Source organism: Larus michahellis, chromosome 1, assembly GCF_964199755.1.
Source record: "Larus michahellis chromosome 1, bLarMic1.1, whole genome shotgun sequence".
In the NCBI taxonomy this organism is placed as follows: domain Eukaryota; kingdom Metazoa; phylum Chordata; class Aves; order Charadriiformes; family Laridae; genus Larus; species Larus michahellis.
In genome coordinates, this window is record NC_133896.1 from 199527581 (window position 1) to 199548085 (window position 20505).

Genomic DNA, 20505 nt, shown 5'->3' on the forward strand with positions numbered 1-20505 from the left:
AGAGAACAGAAGCAAGAAATAAATGTAATATTTCTGAAATACTTTGTATCTGGTTATCCATAGCCCAAGCTGGTGATCAAGGCTTCATGAAAAATTAAAAAGAAGTGGTGTTTTTTGCAAGATGTTGTTAATATTGTTGAATATGCATGGTCGCAGAACAATATCATCACAGTTTAGTTTGCAAGAAACACTTACTTACCAGGAATATCAGCCTGATCAATCTGGGCCATAGTTATTAAGTGTCTGTTGATCAGTTCCTGAAGAACAAATTAAGTCAAGCTTTGAACATTCTAATTCAGCTCATCATTTTCTATAAGTGAACAGTACACTGTTTTTGAAGCACCAGCTACTTGTACTAAAACAGGGAGTTGACCCAAGTGTCCGGGCCAGGGGAAGAGGACCACTAGCTTGAAAACGTTGATGACAATATATAAATTCTTGAAGTAAGGAGCTGCAGATGACACATTAAGCTAGAGCTAATATTGACAGCGGCACCTTCTACAGTAAAGCTGAAATAAATAACAATCACAGCCAGCCCTCAGAGAAGGACTCATCAACTAACACCTGCACATACTTTCACTTAAATGAAAGACTTTAAAACTGGACAGGATTACAGCTTAAAGGAATGCCACATAAATGAACTCACACACACCAAAACAATACATAAGAAGTAAGAATACTTAGCTGAATCATGGCATGCAGGTTAGGTTGGAGTCACATATGCTGTAACCTGCCCCCACCCTCTGTTGTACTCCATCCATTACAGGACTTGATTTTTTAAATTCTCCAAAGGGAAAATTAACTGCACAGATTTTGAGCAGCTATTTCTCTTCTACCATTAGCGATTTTCTAGTTTTTGCCAAGGTATGTGATTTTCCTTTAAATTCTCCATCATCTTACCTGTCTGAGCTCATCTGCCATGAAGAAGGAAGGTGCATTTGCTTTTGGCTGCATGTAAGCAACATGAGGTGCAGCTGGATGGTAAATGTGGTAGTTTGGAAATACCTGAAAACAAAACATTTTAGGCAGTTTAAAATCCTTAAGGATAGGGAAAACAAGGTGTTTTGTCACCCTTTTAGTTTGACCTACTGAACTACGAAGTCTTCATGCACAGGACATGTTACAAATACACTGTCAGATACATTACAATTTCCTTATGCGATATTCATTACTAATGATTTCAAGGGGGTCTGTGTATGTATGTACATACTTACTTTAACACTTTTATAACTGCCTTTTCCCTTCCACTGTAAGAGTTATTTAACCTAACATAAAAAAAAAAATCTGAATTTTTGATATCTTCTCATCATGTATGTATCCACTGAGACAAACATAAAATGCTTTCTCTCCGTTGCTGTATAGAAAAGAAAACCCAAAGTCTCCATAGAGGTAAATGAAAAATACATTAAAAATTCTCTGGTTCTTAAATTTCAGTTATTTTGGAGAACAATTACAACAAATAAAGATCAAGTCTTCAAACAGAATAAGGGTTTCAGAGCATTAAGAATAATCTCTGTAGTATCAACCAATTCAGCATTTGGAACCTCCACACACTTCTGTATCGAAAGCAAACATACCATTCCCGTGAGAGGTGCTGGAGTTGTATCAGTGTAGAAGTACGTGGTTCCACCCACTGTTTCCTTCTGGATCACCTGGCCAGTAGATGGAGGCTGAGAGACAGCATTAGCGACAGAAGCAGAGGCACTAGTAGGCACCATATAGTTTGCTGGGTTAGGAGTATGACTTCTTCTTCGAGGAGCAGGAGATGTATGAGGAGTTATTTTGGGGGAATGAAGAGGAGAAGATCCTGCTGACAGTGACATTCCTTAAAGAAACACAAGAAGATATTCTTGATCAAATCCGTCATCAAAAAAAAATTAGCAATTTGCAAAAACAGCCTTCATTACCAATAATATTCTAAGCAGGTGAGATGCTTTAGGACTGCTACATCTACATGAAGAGTTAAAGGGTAAAACATTAAGAGCAAGACTGAACAGATATGTTTTCACAAAAATCTTTCCTTAGTTCAGGGAGAAAGGGCTTGGGAACTTATGATCTACACATGAAGAACTGGAATGAAAGACAGAAATTGCAGAAAGGGGGAGACAAATCAAATTAATGCTGTGTCTAGAACAGAGTTTATTAAACCACAAAAAGATAAAATATTACAATCATAGAATTGTTTTGGTTAGAAGAGACCTTTAAGATCATCAAGTCCAACCGTTAACCTAGCACTGCCAAGTCCACCACTAAACCGTGTCCCTCAGCACCACATCTACACATCTTTTGAATACCTCCAGGGATGGTGACACAACCACTTCCCTGGGCAGCCTGTTCCAGTGCTTGACAACCCTCTCAGTAAAGAATTTTTTCTTTATATCCAGTCTAAACCTCCCCTGGCACTACTTGCAGCTGTTTCCTCTTGTCCTATCGCCTGTTACCAGGGAGAAGAGACCAACCCCCACCTCTCTACAGCCTCCTTCCAGGTAGTTGCAGAGAGCGATAAGGTCTCCCCTCAGCCTCCTTTTCTCCAGGCTGAACATCCCCAGCTCACTCACCCGCTCCTCATAAGACTTGTTCTCCAGACCCCTCACCAGCTCCGTTGCCCTTCTCTGGACCCGCTCCAGCGCCTCAATGTCTTTCCTGTAGTGAGCGGCCCAAAACTGAACACAGTACCGGAGGTGGGGCCTCACAGCACAGAGGCACAATCACTTCCCTAGTCCTGGTGGCCACGCTACTCCTGATACGAGCCAGAATGCTGTTGGCCGCCTTGGCCACCTGGGCATGCTGCTGGCTCATATTCAGCCGGCTGTCGACCACCACCCCCGGGTCCTTTTCCACCAGGCAGCTCTCCAGCCACTCTTCCCCAAGCTTGTAACGCTGCATGGGGTTGCTGTGACCCAAGTGCAGGACCCGGCACTTGGCCTTGTTGAACCTCATACAATTGCTCTTGGCCCATCCAGCCAGCCAGCCTGTCCAGACCCCTATGTAGAGTCTTCCTATCCTCGAGCAGATCAACAGTCCTGCCCAACTTGGTGTCATCTGCAAACTTACTGAGGGTGCACTCAATCCCCTCGTCCAGGTCATTGATAAAGATATTAAACAGAACTGTCCCCTATACTGAGCCCTGGGGAACACCACTTGTGACCAGCCACCAAGTGGATTTAACTCCATTCACCACGACTCTTTGGGCCTAATCATCCAGCCAGTTTTTTTTACCCAGTGAAGTGTACGCCCATCCAAGCCATGGGCAGATAGTTTCTCCAGGAGAATGCTGTGGGAAACGGTGTCAAAAGCTTTACTAAAGTTCAAGTAAAGAACAGCCACAGCCTCTCCCTCATCCACTAAGTGGGTCACCTTGTCATAGAAGTAGATCAGGTTTGTCAAGCAGGACCTGCCTTTCATGAATCCATGCTGATTGGGCCTGATTGCCTGGTTGTCCTGCATGTGCTGCATGATGGTGCTCAACACGATCTGCTCCACAACCTTCCCTGTCACTGAGGTCAGACTGACAGGCCTGTAATTCACCAGATCCTCGTGGCCCTTCTAGTAGATGGGTGCCACATTTGCTAACCTCCAGTCAACTGGGACCTCCTTGATTAAACAGGACTACTGATAAATGATGGAAAGCAGCTTGGTGAGCACTTCTACCAGCTCCCTCAGTACCTTTGGGTGGATCCCATCAGGCCCCACAGACTTGTGTGTTACCATGTCCTAAGTGGTACAGTAGCTTGTAACCATTTCCTCTTGGATTATGGAGGGTTCATTCTGCTCCCCATCCCTGTTGTCCAGCTCCAGAACAACTGGTCTTACTATTAAAGACTGAGGCAGAGAAGGCATTAAGTACCTCAGCCTTTTCCTCATCCTTGGTCACTATGTTTCCCTCTGCATCCAATAAAGGATGGAGATTCTCCTTAGTCTTCCTTTTGTTGTTAATGTATTTATAAAAACATTTTTTATTGTCTTTTAAGGCAGTAGCCAGATTAAAATCTAGTTGGGCTTTGGCCCCTCTAATTTTCTCCCTGCGTAGCTTCTGAAATCTTTGTAGTCTTGAGTGGCCTGCTCCTTCTTCCATAGGCCATAAACTTTCTTTTTCTTCCTGAGTTCCAGTCAAAGATCTTGGTTTAGCCAGGCCAGCCGCCTTCCCCACCAGCTCATCTTACAGCACACGGGCACGGCCAACTCCTGCACCTTTAAGATTTCCTTCTTGGAGAATGTCCAGGCTTCCTGGACTCCTTTGCCTTTCAGGACTGCCCTCCAGGGGACTCTGTCAACCAGGCTCCTAAATAGGTCAAAGTCTGCCCTCTGGAAGTCCAAGGTGGCAGTTCTACTAACCCTCCTCCTTACTTCTCCAAGAATTGAAAACTCTATCATTTCGTGATCACTTGGCCAAGACGGCCTCCAACCTTCACATCACCCACAAGTCCTTTTCTGTTAATTTAATGACTACATAAGTGAATGTTTATGTAACAGTTACATGAGCAGTCAATGCAGTTTGCCAAGCTGTAACTCACTTCACCTAATTACACGTGTACCTGTTACTAGAACCAACTCTACGGCTATGAATGAGTATTAGAGTTAGATCTCCAGTAACTACAGCACACAAATAAGCAATACCAATATGCTACTTTTAGTAATTTCAAGAGAGAAAATACCTATTTTCCTACAATTATTTTCAAATTTATTTAAAATTATTTTATTGACTGGTGTTCACCCTCAACATCAGACAGACAACTCAACTGAAACTCAAGAAGCTCAGCTTCTAAACAAAGTGCATCAGTGGAGAATAACAAGGGCAACCTTATTTTGCACATGCAATTTTTAGTTACCAAAACCTAGTTTAGTTACTTCACGAGTCATTGTACGCAGAATTCTCAGATATGCTTATTTATAAAAGTTTAGATGTCAAAGAGATATTCCAGGGTGAGGAAGAGATTACCCTTCAGAAAACTCCAAGTATTACTAGTGTAAGATCCTAGATATCTAAGTATTCAGATTAATACAAAGACGATCATCTATTAAACATATTGTTGCTCAGTTCAAATTGGGATGTACTTTCTCTTCTTTAACAGTCAGAACTATATTAGTCATACTAAATTCTCTTTTTTTTTTTTTGAAAGGATGTAAGATACACAACTTTTATGTTTAATGCTCAACAGACAGCTAAGAATTCTTCTCTAATTAAGAATTCAGTTATCACTCAGACATTTGCTTAAATGACTTCCATGTATAAGCTCTGGTAACTAGAACTTATACATGTAAGTAATTTAAAGCAAGTATCTGAGTAATAAAAACAAAAGCAACTTTTTTTGCACACACACTTTTTAGTTACCAAAAGCTAGTTTAGTTCCTTCAATCAAGAGTTACTGTATGCAGAGTTCTCAATATGCATCATCGGTAACATGTAGGAGTGTTTTTACACTCATGTCTTGTCTCTACAGTAGTCGTATCCCTCCTACGCTAACTTTTTTTCTCTTTTTTAAACAAACCACAAAAGCAAACAACAATTTTAGCATCAACGGTTTAATCAGTAGTTGGGGAAAAATTATTTTGAAGCTATGTTATCCTAATAATATTAACAGAATGTTTGTAACCTTTCATTTAGCTCCAACCAGGTACATTTTTGGCATCTCAAAAACTATGTGTATTAATTCAGCTCAATTATTTCTTCTGTTCTTGAAAAGTGAATAGTTCCAACAAAATAAATAAGATTTTTTAATATAAGCCATAAGAAAATCTTACACCTTCCTCTTCAGTTATTTATTCTTTTTATGAAAGTATAAAATATAAGAATATAAAAAAATATAAAGTCTGCACTTTCCTGGGGCAGAACTTTTCTTTATATTAATACATATACATGTGTGTGTACACATACCTTAGAGATAAGCAATATTGTGGAATAACTGCTTGCTGATTAGCATATTAACTTAATAAAATGCGACTTATATAATAGGCACTTCTGAATGTTTAACTTTTAAAGTACTTCTGAATGGAAACATAACTAGTCTCCTAAAAATCTTTACAAATCAAGTGTGTGACCATAAAATGTTACATATTGTGATAGCAGCAGTCTATGCTACAAAATAAAGTAAGTTTCAATTAAGATTAAGAGTTGCCTTGAGTGACTGAGTAACAAATATTTCAACAGCTACTGTATAAATGGTTACATTTTTAACAAAAGACTAACACATGAATGCATTCTTAATCCACTCTGGGAAAAGAGCAATTTCAAAGGAAATAACATATTACTATTAAAACTTGAAGGATGGCTAATTAAAATGGCCATAAAACTGAAGCAGCTCTACAATTTCCATCTATGATGTTCAAGGGATTCTCTTCATCTAGGGAAAATTATTGACATGGTCTTTTCACTCTATTCCAATGAAACGTAATATAAACTGAAGTCTTTTCAAGCATGTAAGCTCTACCCAGATAGAAATAACTGGATTCAAGAAACTTTTTTTTTTTTTTCAATAAAACATTCAACTGTAGGAACTAGGAAAAAAAGCCAGCAGCCTTCATATATACTAATGAAAAATTAACTCTAAAATAAAAACTGTACATGCAAGACACAATGTACTGTAATTCTTATCTTAAAAATGAAAGTGATGTCTTGCAACCTTGCTAAAATTATATTGCGACCTTCTACTGAAAGTTTCTCAGAAAAAATATCAAATCTATCACTAGTGGTGCTTACTGATACAATTTCAAGCAATTCCTACTGCAAGATTTATTTAAAAAAAAAAAATATTATTCCTTCCAAAGGATAGTTACAAATATAAATCCTTCATGCCTTTGCTGGAGATTAACACAAGACTGAAAGCAAAGGAAGACAGTCAGAGTTACACAAATCCTTTCAAATGTCCTTCCAGTCTCAGTTAGGTCTGATTTTGGAAGGACACTGAGTGCTCAATGAAAATCATTGAACATACGGGCTTCTCATTTGCCAGTATATGTAGTAAGTTCAAGACAAAAAAGAAGTTTGACTACAGTTTGGTTTTACACTGCTAGAACAACATACTACAAGTTGCAAGAAATTTGCTGCTAGCGCTGAGGTGGGTACCGATAGGCTGAGGCAGCAAATATTGAAGGTGACAGATTCTTTTGAGAGACTTGCATTAAATTCTGCAGAGTCTACATAAGTATTAATTATTAAAACTCCAGTATCACATAAAAAAGAAAAAGCCTTTTAATACAGTGAAACTGATGCATAGCTAAGTATTTAAGGAAGCAAATATGCGGATGCACAAACTCAAGCAGATCTCACCAACCTCATTAGTATTTCAATCGATTAAAACCTTACTAATGTTAATATTTAACCACAACAAAATAGCATTAGAGGATAATACTCATTTTTTCCTTTCTCAAAGGAAAAAGACGGTACTGAACGTATGATAGTAACAATGTGGTGAATATGGAACCACCTCTCACAGAATTAGACAAGCTGTTTCCGAACTGTTTATATACACACTGATCCACTTAAAGGCCTAAAAAAATGGGGTTTGAATAATCTATTTACGATTTATTTCTATATATATAAATGTTATTATAAATTTATATTTATATAAATATATATTAAAGGGGCTGTGGGTCAAGATAACTGGTAGGAGATAGATACAGAGAGAGCTCTCATTTTAAGCTTTCCCTATGAGAGAGTTGAGCATTCCCCTGTATTAAAATTCAAATGGCAACAGGAGTACTACGACAAAGACAAAAAAGCCAGCTTTAAATTGTCCCTTGTGAGACTTCTCTGCTAGTAAAGGTGTCTCTCCATTCCTTGTCTCGGTGCATTTTAGTATCTTTCATGAAGAGGTCAAATACTATCTTGAAAGGTAAACTGCAAGGAGAAAGGGCTTCGTTCACTTCACAATTATTTACATCTAAAAACTCGTGTCGTGGTATGCGGCTGTCATGGCATGACACCAACACGGAAATGATTGCAGATTTTAAGGTCTTTTCACAACATTCACAGTGACTGTACAGGCTACCTACACATACCTGGAGCTCCTCCTGCTATTCTCATTTTAGGTAGAGAAAAAGATCACGTTTACATAACACTCTTTATTGTCATATTTCCACTTCTTGCATTTTTTTTTTATTCTTGAAGTTTCATTGTGACTGAGGAAAGGGAAGTGGCAGACTTTGACATTCGAGACAGTGCCCAACGATATTTTATGAGATTAACGCTTCTAATAAAGCTTTGTAGTATGCAATATATTTGAATTAAAAGCTAGGTTGCATTTTGAATGTGAGAATTCATACCGATAAACAGGATTAAAGAGAGGGCATCAAGCATGAACTTTCATTAGGGACTCTGTCTACAGTTTTTTTGATTCAATGAGAGTTTACAATTTAGCAAAGCAGGATTTCATTAAGCTCACAGGTATGCAAGTCAGCTGGCCTACAATGTGAGTACTTTTAAAGAACCTACAAGTTTTCCCTACAAATTTACTCACCTACAACCATATCCCTACGCCTCTACGGCTTGTAACATTCAGAGGTCAAAAATTAAGCATTTATCATTTTATCACCTTAATGCTCTGTATTTTAGAGATAGACTACCAGGTACATCTTGAGGAACAACAAATCGAAGTAAATAATAAAACCAGACTATTTCACTAACTTAAAGCAGCATCCTTAAATTCATTAAATATTTCTTTTTATTATAAGCTTTCTATCAGGTCATTAGCATTGTAGCTGTGTATTTTCAAGTTAATTAAATCTGTTTAATTCCCTAAACAACTTTAGAGTCATCAGTTCTTCCTCCTCAATTTTATTTGGGAAAAAACCCCTAATTTTACAGTCTCTTTGCCTTCTTCCTTTCTTGTATTATTCTGGAATGCCTATGGAACTTCCTCCACAGAATGGCTGCACCATACTTGATATGGGAGGTCGGAACAAGCTCTTAGGCCACTCAAACCACCTCAGCTGAAAGTGCTCCATTTCCTCCTGGGGTGATAAGCTCTGAGAATTACAATCTCATCGCCCGTCACGAATGGAGATGAGTCAACTGCGCACAAGCACATCACCTTCACGCTCCTGGCTCCTAAGCCTGCAGGTTCAGACTGGCAGCAGAAATGGGATCTCTTACATTCTGCATAAGCTCAGAGCCTGTCTTGGACTAAATATAGAAGCAACAGCAACTTGCTGTCATTTCCATCAATGACAAAGGCATCACTCTGGAGCTATAACCTAGCTTAAGCAAGCCCAAGCCAGACAAAGATCTTCTCTGCTGGGGGCTATACATCTGTTTTCTCTCAAGTTTAACACAGCAGTGATGCCTTATCACTTCAATGACATTCATGAATTTCTTTCATATGCTTTGTTGAATATTTTAATGGCAATATTACTCTGAAACCACTATACAGAACTGGTTAAGATAAGCTTGTTAGCAAAAGTACTACTTGAAGATTGTCAACAACTCACTAAATTTCCCATACAAATGATAAACAGGATTTGTGTGCTGAAAGGGAATAGAAGGAACAAAAATCTTCTCCAGCTATTCGTCTAAGTCACATTTTATCTCACTATGTTTTCATATTATATTAAAGGCTACTGAGATGAAGACTGACCATGTGTTGAAATTATGCGAGAAGGCACTTATCTAAATAAATAAACAAAAAAGTAGGAGTAACCTTCTTCCATACTACACCCTAATGGATATGTCAGATGTGGATACAACAAATTTACTATTAAAGTATGTTAGGTTTCAGTTGTCATATTTTTCCAGTACTGTTGATAAGACAGGCAGAACAAATCCTTTCCAGGGACAATCAATTTTGTGAACAGTTATCTATGAAATACTAGATGTCAAAAGTGGTTTTGATTTACACCTACCTTCAGGGAAATCTCAGAAACTAGAGATGTGAAAGAATTTAATTTTTTCCATCCTCAAGTGGGAAACCAAAGGATTGTTCTCATCATTTACCTGCTTTGTTACGCATGAACTAAACTATGGAACTTTTAACAAATTATTCCTACTACGTTACCTTATTTCTTATGAAATATTCATTTCCTCCAGTTTCCTCTGTAAACTACTACAAGCAATCTTAATCTTATGCAAATGCTTAAAACTTACATACATTTCCTGAAAGTTATTCTACTGGAGTATAGGCACCATTTAACTGGAAAGAGACTTACCTTTGATTAAAGGAAAAATCTTATGAACTCTTTATACGTGTTTCATTTGATTTTTTTTTAATTTATTGAAAGCTAACGGATCCCGACAATAATTTATAATGGCAATTTCATAACATATTTAAATCTTTTTTTATTCTGTTATCCAGTATGACCTAAATAGTGACATTTCCCCACAATAAATACTGCTTTCTTATTTAAGAGCTTAATTGCTTAGAAAAAACACCTCCTAACTCACCTTGAAATAACAAAGTTTTTGTGGATGTATACTATATTGACAGCTAAACCATTTAAATAAAAATAAATGTCTATGAGTATTATTTACACCGGACATTTAGGTTCAGAGAATTCTGCACTCAGTATGGAGAAAGAAGCTTCTAGAGAAATTACAAGCACCCAACCCAGGTCCCTAACTCTGAACTATATTCTCTCTTTAGAAGAGCAGGGAAACAAGCCAACTTTGCCTGAAGTTCGCTCTTGTGAATACTCCCCCATTCCTCTCATCCATAAACAATACTATTTGAACCTAGATAGTTTTCAGCATTGGCATCTATATTTCTAGGAGTTCAAGTTGTTGTATGTACTTCTTTCATCAACAGTGTTACTTATCCTTTCAAGTGTTACTTACAGATAGTAAAGAAATTGGACTGTGAAGGATCCCTCTGAGATCCCACTGGACACTTTCCAAAAGTAGATCATTTTACTGTATTCTATTTACTCCTTTATACACTTTTCAATCCAGGTGACAAGGCTGAGAGGCATATAAACACAACAGTTTTCCAATAAGACTGTACAGTACAATATAGTATGAAGCAGACACAGTACTGCAACATGTTCATTTGGTCAGCAGAAGCAGCAATTGCTTTTCTAGCCTGTTCCGATAGTTCTAACATGCGAGCTAAGTACTGCCTTCTTTCACGTTGACACTGAGATTTATCCCCTGGCATCCGGAAAGACTAAAGGTCAGTTTACCAGATGGTAATTGCCAATACTGATTCAAAACCCCAAACATTTACAATATTTGCCCCTCTGCCTTTTGGCAGCTACCTAATGCTTCTTGTCCATTGCAAGAGATTGCCAAAGATTTAAGTACATACAGAAACTTGCTAAAGGATCTGCAATGTGTAATATCCAGATCTGCTGATGGCTGTATTTTAAAAAGTATTTAATTTTATTAAAAAAAAATAATGTTAGAATTAAGCTAACTTTTTAAGATCAGAAGTCCAAAAGATGCAAGAGGAGCTTGAACTTTTTAAGTGTAAAGAAAAAAAATAAATCTTGCCACTCAGAATTGTATGACTGCATGGAACATTTCGCTAAGAGTTTTAATGTCTTAAAAGTGAGATTACACATGACAGATACAATAACAATTAACACTACTTTGCAAGGCAAGTTATTTTAGAATAAGCTTACCTTCTACTTTTTGGTTCTCATTGAGATTTTTACATCCTTATACATACTCACTAACTTTGTAAATAATTACTTCTACATTACATACTCTAGAAACAAATCAAAAGAGCAGATCAACGTGTGGTAATTAAAACGCACATTCATTGTAGATTGCAGTGCATTTCTAGACTAGGGGTAGTTTAAATCATCTTCAGGTACTGCTTTGGCAAGGACTGCATAGAGCACAGCATGTAATAACTCAGTACCCCTTTTCCCCAAAAAGGGCAGAGTAAAAGTTAGGCTGAGTTAATTTCAGTGCTGCTGTGGCTGAACAGACTTCACAGTTTCCATACTGGACTATTCCACACTACTGGAAGATAAATCCCAAGTTCCTGCACTTTTATATGACTGAAGACTGCCTTAATTTTAAGAGCTAAAGCAGGAGGTGGCTACATTTACACCCAATAAACCTGATCACTATACAGGGTTATGTTTGACATTAAGTTAAAAGAAGCAACTGTACTGCAAATCATTGCTCTCCACTTACCTGGTGCTAGCCCAGCAGTAGCAGGACTTCCCATGGAGGGGTGAGAGAACAAGGCTTGAGAGAAGGCAGACATACTTGACTGGGATACATTACTCAGCCTGGAGGTTGATCCTCCTTTAGGAATAAACTCACTTGCAGAAGGATTTGGTGTCTGTTCAAAAACAAACGTAAATTAATTGTTTATTTTAAATGTGAAGTGATGGACAGTGCCTATTTAGTAGAAAATACTTTCTAGGCAAGCCTACCGAGTACAGGGGATATTTTTAAGTTACAGACAGCTTGCTGACATGAACTGCAGATACTGGAAGCTGGTCTGCACAAATAAATTTAAACGTGTTTCTAGCTTATGTCTGAAGTAGCATTAGCAAGCTTTCTATATGAACAGCTGATGTATGAGCTCATACAAACACTTTGCAAAACGCTTTCCATAAGCATTGCATTATAAAGTTGGAGAACAGACTTGACACTGAGAAAGCCTTGCCGCTGCTGCACAGACTGTTCTATGTGACTTTAGCAATTTCATCTCAAACTGAGTAGCAGTTTCAAATTAAAGCAGTAAAAATGATTCCTACTAAAGAAGCCATCCCTGCCTCTATTTCAAATAGGCCTATACGGTCCTTTTTTGCAAAGTTAACTTCTGTTTTAATTACTTATTCCATTTACGTAGCAACTTTAGTAGTGAGGTTTAACTTAGTACTACAGAAAGAAAGAGCAGCCCAGTGACCATCAAACATTCAGTATTTGTTAGCACATAAAATATATCACACAACCAACTTTTAATTTCTATTAAAATCTGCGCACAGTTTGTAGTTTTGAGGCGGGGGTTTCTTCAGTTTTGGGGTAGGGAGGGTTAGAAAAAGAAAATCCTAATTAGAACTCAAAAGCTAAAACGCTTAATACTGGACAACCAAATACAAAAGACATTAGTGGAAGAAAAAAAGAAATTAAGCCAAGAAATAAGCCCAATTACAACAGTGAAAAGCTTGAAAATTATTAACTGTCAAAGTTTATTAAGTAATCTCCAGAATCCCTCTCGAAAGTGTCTAAACAGATAGTAACAACTCCCAATAGACAAAGGATACTGTTAAGATAATCCAAGTTTTTTCTAAGCAAATTCCATTGGATCCAGTTTTAAAATGATTCCAGTTTTAAAATGATCAAATATATCAACGGTTAATTAAATCACCAATATTGATTTTTATGAATATGAATAAAGTGGCATCAGAGAAGTTGTTAGTGACAAACTAGAAAAGAATTGTGATTACAAAACACTAATTTGGACAGTGAAGAAAAGTATTTGAAATGTATTTTTGTGTTAATTTGTTTTTAATATCTTCATTTGAATACTTCAGCCAAATATCAGAGTATTAATGTCCAAAGTACTGGAAAAAGAAAAGGAATCTAAAAGCTGTAAAATTAAAGAGGATGTTCAGGTTTAAAAGCAAATAGTACGAACATTCCACCTTTAACCACACGGTAAATTTTAGCCACTAACCACTTTTTGATGGTGATTCTATATATGCACGTGTCTGAATATTCAAAGAACAACTATCACCAAATATGTAGACTAGTGAAGTAAACCACTTAGATTTACATGGGTAAAAGGTTCATAAGAATCTTAAAACTCTTCAATGACATTTAGTTAATGAAAACTTGCTAAGGTATACACTAATGCACCAAAACAAATGGTAAGCTGCATTATCGAAAGGTAATACTCTGGACTTATCTGAATTTTAGGTACAGGAGTAACTAAGAGAATTGTGTTTCTCTAGATAAAATCTGGCATGCAACAATTCAGCAAAATCTGCACTGAAATTGGAGAAAAAGACAGCAGTGGTAAAGAGACGAGCAGAATTTGTCCAAACAGTGATACAGATGAAAAGTCGTCATCAGACAAAACTGGGAGAGCAAGGGACAGAACTTGTAGCATCTTACTAAAAGCACATAATTTCAAAGAACTACATGAGAACCACATTTTTCCACTGCTAAAACTAGCCATGACACATACACTGATCTACCACACCTAAACACTGTGTCAAGTAGGTGACAAGGGCAGGGCAAAAAAATTTAAAGCATGCAAGTGGAGAGGACAGGCATCTTCTGGAAGATAACCTCAGCCTTTCCTAAAGCAACTGAGGGAATTCCCAAAATCCCATCCATACCATTCTCTTACCACTTTCACCAACTGATGCAATCAGTGCCTGCAGAACAGGGCTGCTTTTTATTTCTAAATGCATTCTGCAAGCATTCATAGACCAGTTTCTAAAAGTTACTTAAATATCCATCATAATTTTAAAATGAATCTGCTTAAGAACTCCACTTTATCTGGTGGAAGCTTTAGTTTATCCACGTGAAAGAGCCAAATCCAGGAATCTGGCAGAGCTGTTTGGGTTTATGCTATAAAATTATCAACAGCAGTGGATCAAGCCTGATGGAAATTCAGTTTTCATTCCATTTTTTGGTGTCACAGTTCAGGATCAGAATCAAAGCCTGATAAGACTGAGCTGTTCCTATATAACTTCAATGAAAGCATTTTATGTGAGTAAAGACCTTTGCTTTGCACAGCTAGAGCGTTTACTATAAAAGTCGGTTTATTTCTCTGTGATGTTACAAACGTAAAGTTGTAACTCAAGACTTTTCCTATTGGTAAAAAGGTGATTTAAATTTTGCTTCCAATTTTAAAAGACCTTTCCACATTCAAGTTGTTTTGCAAATACAGAAAAATGTCCGTGTTCCACAGCCATCAGCCAGAATAAGCTAATTATAAACTACTACAACAAAATTCAGTAATTTGTGGTCAAAGATATTTAGTACTTCATCAGAAAATTTGAAGCTTGGCCATGTTTGAAGACGTTACATCTGTGTGAAGCTGCTCCTTAAAATGTTTCCAAAAGTATACAAGTTTTCATCTGAAGTAAAACACTGATTTTTCTACATACATTTTGCTTTTAAGAAACTAACACAAAACATACCTCAAACACTTTCACAGTATGTAGACTAAAGTAAGTGATTAGAATAGACTAAATGAGGGAATGGTATATCACTGTTGGTTCTTTAATATCTAATATTTTCATTATTTCTTCCAAAATTTGTAGATAACATTCTGCACCAATGACCATGCAAATATGCCAAAATTAGGAAGCCACATTCTTAATGGCCAAAGATTCCAAAAATTATGTTCCTGGTCCGGAAAAATATCCTACTTTCACTCTGGCAATTCACCATACAAAGTATAAATTCTAGGGTTAGTTTTACATTTGGGTCAATGGTAAGCTTGAAAAATCTATCTAAAAGGGGGCCTATGCTTTAAATCCTATAGAGTATTATTACAGTTTTTCTGTTAGAATCCTACCAGGCTTCCCAAAATGGGATTTAGTTAAAAAAATTAATTTTTTATAAGAATTCAAAAAAAATCTATATCTAATTAATGAAAAATTTTCTTCATTCTGTATTATTCTTAAATTTCCTAAAAGCACAGCTTTAAAACAAATTAGTCATTAATTTCTTGTCTCAGAGTATAGTTACTTCTTCATGTTAGACCAAGGCTAAAATTTGAAATCTGAGTAAATCAGGATTGGTAAAAAAAGGTAGAGAAAATAGGAACTGAAGACGTTAATTAAACCTAGGGAGTAATGAAAAGAATGGAGATGCAATACTTAGAGGTCATGGAATGAATCATGCAATATTGTGATGCTAAAAACAAAAGCAGCGAATGCACTTTCTAAAGCCCAAACAAGAAGCCTGCTAGTGCTCTCTCCAGCATGCAAAAAAATGAAGACTGTATTTTCAGTTTCAGATGCAAACGTCCTATGAAAAGGCACATAAAAAAAACTCTCAGAACATTAATTAATATGTTTTCAACAAACAGCATTAAACAAAAAGAAGTACAACTTTGTCACCTACATTAGATTTTTCTAGAAATCCACCTAAAGTGGCTTCCAACTCAAGCATTTGCTAAAATTACCACCATACCTTTTTCCTCTCAACCTGGCCGGTTTAAATCTCATCCCCCTTCTTCTAGGATATTCATAAAAATACTATCAAATTAAAGCAGGGAAGCAACTTTCCCAGGCATTACCTGAATGAATACCTGCATCATGCATTCTTACCAGAATGATACCATGAAGAAATTTCGCCAAAATACCCTATTTTCACATTCTTTATGTCTTTGCTCTCTCAAAGAGAGAAAAGCCTCTTTTCAGACAGTTTTGCAAAGAATCTTCCAAAGACAGACCATAAAACTGAGTCAATCCAGCTCCACATATAAGAATTATTTCTATACTTCCATACATCAGAGAATGCAAAATGTCACAAAACACATAAAATACAGTCCAAATGAAGGCTGAGTTTAGTTACGATGCAATTAGTAAGGATGGAACCACAAGAGAAAAAAAAAAGGGGGGGGAGGACTATAAAACAACTCATTTGTGTCACCATTCAGCACAGAGTTTCTCTCTCTGGTGGCTTTTATGCTTTTAAAGATATACAAGGAAATATAATTTGGAGAGGAAGAAACAAATATTTTTGTAGGTACCACTGAAAAACAATTCAAGGCTCCTTAAAGGAAGGTGCAGATTAAAGTAAAGAGCAAGCCAAGGATCTCAGCTGAAGACCATCGCTGGCAGGACCGCACAGCGGCATGCAGCGTTACTTATGTTGAGCAGTTGCACGCATCAACAGACTTCCATAGTCCAGAAATAAGATGAAAATTCCCATTTCACCAACTATTGATTTCAATACATATGCTTTTTTTTCCCTCTATGATCCTCAGTGATAAACTCCTAAGGCCCCACTTTGAATGAATGAAGGCATTCATTCATTAATGACTCCTGAAATCACCATGAAGTACACAGTAACACAGGGATGCACAAGTTATGGAGCCTTTGGAAGATCATGCAGGGATCCCCCAGGAGTACTGGAAACCACCCTTTTCTCTCTCTCATTTCCAGTTCAGCATCTCGCTACATGAAACAGAGCTGCACAGCAGTGGCAGAGCCACCACCTCTGATGTGGCGGCTGTAAAGCTACTCCATAAGATCAGTCCCGGTCCCACATTCTACCAAAGCCAGCTACCTAAACCAAAAAGTAGGCAGATGTCATTTTATTTTGGAAGAATGTGCTAACGTACTTACCATGCTACAAACGGGATACAAGCCTTTTTGTTCATTTTTTATGTTCTCCTTCACCTCCAAATTCATGCTGATCTGTTCCGACATCCCAAATTGCATAATCTTGTAGTGGTTACAGAAAATCACCACTAAACTAAACCCGTGCCATAAAGCGGGGCCTCTACCAGTCTATCTTTGGCACAGTTTTCAGAACATCTCTTAGGAACCCAAAAACACACAAAAACGCTGCTTGGTTTTTATGTGTGGTTATTTTTTTGTTGTTTTGGGGGTTTCTTTGTTGTTGTTTTTAAATGGACAGATGTGCCATCCAAGGAGCTTCACTTTATGTAGAGAGCATCATTGCAATCCCTCTGCTCCTAGAAGGATTCCTTGTTAACTATGACATCAGGGAAGGACACATTCTGTGACGCTGGGGCAGCCCATCGGACACTGGAGGTCGCCGAGGGCTTCAAAGCAAGTCTCTTTCCCTCCCACTATTGAACTTGTGCGACATGCTTCTTTATTTCAATTACTGTGACAGGTCATCACCCATACAATAAGCTCTAATAAATTTCAATTCATCAACATTATTAGCCATATTGCTCTACTGCTCCTTTAGAAGAGTTACAATTTCATTAAAACTGGGTAATTTTTGTTGGCTAAAGACTTCTTTTTTAAACCAGAACACAGGCTCAGAGAAATAAAACTACTAGCAAAGTTTTGTTACATTTTTACAAGTAGATCTCACTAAAAAGTAAACTTCTAAAGACTCAGAATATTTCCAAATTTCTCTAAAAATACTTCAAAGTACTGTAAAAACTATAAAGTTTTGGAAAGTCCATGTTCTCGATGCAAAATATTTGAATAAATCATTTATATGCTGGGGTTTTTTTTGTTCAAGAAACAAAACAAAAAATGAGATAGGCATGGTGCTTAAGAACTGATCTGTATAAGAAAAAAAGGTATCCCTACTATTTTAAGCAGAATTGCCATTTGCTGTTATAGTATGTATCATGCAGTGGTGTAGTAGCTCAGGATATTTCCTAACAGGGTAGGACATGTTGCTGAAGAACAAACTTTTGATTTGTTTCTTTTTCTATTTCAATGCACAACCCACAACACAATTCACTCTGCGGACTCCACTTTTAATCATGTAACACAGTATTTAAAGTAAATAGATCTGGATTATAAATTCATAGCCATGCCTGAGAAACATTTATGCTGTTTTACAATGCATGTTGTAAACTACTTGGCTTTTTAAAACAGCCACTTCTTGGACTAAAATCTCTAAACATAGCACCATGAAATAGCGTATTCTCACATCTTAAACCATACGTTTGGAAGAGTGGAGATTCAAATAGACACATGAGCTTCAACCCTGCCCAACTCCGCGGGCCCTCAGCAATTTTGAGATGTAATTCTGCTTTCTCATCTTCAAGCATAAACAAAAAAAAGATACCGTCAAACAGAAGTGCCTCCATCAAAATTTAATCTTTCTCTTATTGCTTAGCACTCACCATCAGCCAAAATTTAGTTTATATAATCTATATTTACACCTGCAAATATCTCTAAACAGCTTTGCTATCTGTGGATTATATCCATACTGAAGTAGAAAAACAAGGTCAATCTGAAATCTCAGCATGAAACTACCTGGTTTTGAGTAGTTTCGTGTACCAAACTTCTCCAGCCATTTTTTGTGCTTTTATAATTAAAATTTTTAGCAGTTTGAGCTTTGTTTTAGCTCTAGTTTAGAAGACGTTCACGTTAGAATACAAAGATTTACAATGATGAAAATGAAAACATCAAGATAAAATTCAGCTTCTCATCTATGTAGAACTTCATATATCCCCACAATCTCCTCTGCAGCTTGTTTTTACACCTTTCCCCATTCACTCTTGCCAGACTCCACTGTCCTCTGCAATCCCTCCCCCTTCTTCTCCTATTTCCCATGGCTGGAACATCCTTCTGTTCCTATTTCCAACAGATATGCATATATGTGCTTTTCTAAAGTTCCATGTCTCCATGGGAAGCTATGTAATTGCATCATATAATACAAAAATCTTATGCTGTACACAGTTTAAGTCAATTATGTAGCTGGGATTCTGGCACAATAAAGGAGCTTGGAATTGCACCTTTCAATAGCCATGTGCTCTGCAGTCAATCCCAAGCTCTTGCCACTAACCTTGAGGGGACCTTGAGCTTTCATTGCCACACTTTCAACACAACTTTGGAGGGCACAGGTACTGAAAAGACAATTGCTCCTGGCCAGACGCTCCACTCTCAGACTACTAGCACTCCAGCCTCCAAAAGCGTTAAGTTTTTCTGCTCTACACTAAGTGGATTAGATCAATGACAAACCTTGCTGCAACACAGAGAAGACAATGGATGACATAAGTGGGGCTTTTCCTGCCCTTTAACAACCACATGAAATTTGAAGACCAATTTTCTGTTTCTCTCTTCTCAAAACAACGGCCTACTAATTAAGGTTTGCACTCCCATTAGATACACATGATCAATTCAATGTATCAGTCTTCTCTCCCCTGAGAAAAGTACTGCTTCGCTGCTTCCAACCACTCCTCTGCAACCTCGCGTGGTCCTTCTACCTATGTTTCCTTTATGCTTCATCTTTACCACCCCGGTGGCTTTGCTCCTTCCCCTGCAGCAAAAGGGCCAAGACAGACTTAAGCACAAACTCCCCTATGCAACGTAGCATCGGTTGCCTGCATCACGCTGCCCAAGACTCCCAATTTCAGTCACGCAAAGATGTCAAACATCAAGTAATGCAGCACTAGTATTGGTATGGAAAGGCTCTGGTATGAGCTTCATGTTGGCCCTTACATGGCAGAAATTTAATGAACGGAAAGAAACTCTTAAGGTGCCACAAATTCTAGTTATAAGTCTATTGTCAATTTACCCATTTCACTCACTCAGAAGACATCAAAAAGATCATAACCCTCAAAGAAAGACTAAAGTAATGATCTGTGAAGAATCAAAAGCACCACACAAGCACAAAACAGTAATAGCAGCAGTGTTGCAGTTAGGACCATTATAAAAATTTCCATCTAAACCCCATCTTAAGGGACACCAAGCAGGTTCCTTCCAGACTAGAATCATCCTTCATTATCATCCCAAAGATAACCTGCTACTTCTGTACAGAGATGCTCGAATCCAGCTGTACTTCTCGTCTGTTAAGGAGCTGAAGAAAATTCAGGAATAAAGTAAAGTAACAATAAAATTTAACAAACAAGTTGAGAAATATAAATTATCCCAACATAAAAATTAAGGATTTACACTTTCTGATCATGGTGGTTACATCCTCAAATT

General features: G+C 37.4%; 1 protein-coding gene across 7 annotated transcripts in view; it reads right to left on the minus strand.

Annotated features, from left to right (window-relative positions):
* PAN3 (poly(A) specific ribonuclease subunit PAN3) overlaps positions 1-20505 on the minus strand; it is an 85985-nt gene that overhangs the window by 27336 nt on the left and 38144 nt on the right. For all 7 annotated transcript variants that reach the window (XM_074568590.1, XM_074568572.1, XM_074568582.1 and 4 more), the window contains 4 exons: positions 12074-12224; positions 1578-1825; positions 901-1005; positions 200-257 (listed from right to left, as the gene is read on the minus strand). In XM_074568590.1, the coding sequence (XP_074424691.1) occupies positions 200-257; positions 901-1005; positions 1578-1825; positions 12074-12224 (562 nt within the window). The remainder of the gene's footprint in view (positions 1-199; positions 258-900; positions 1006-1577; positions 1826-12073; positions 12225-20505) is intronic.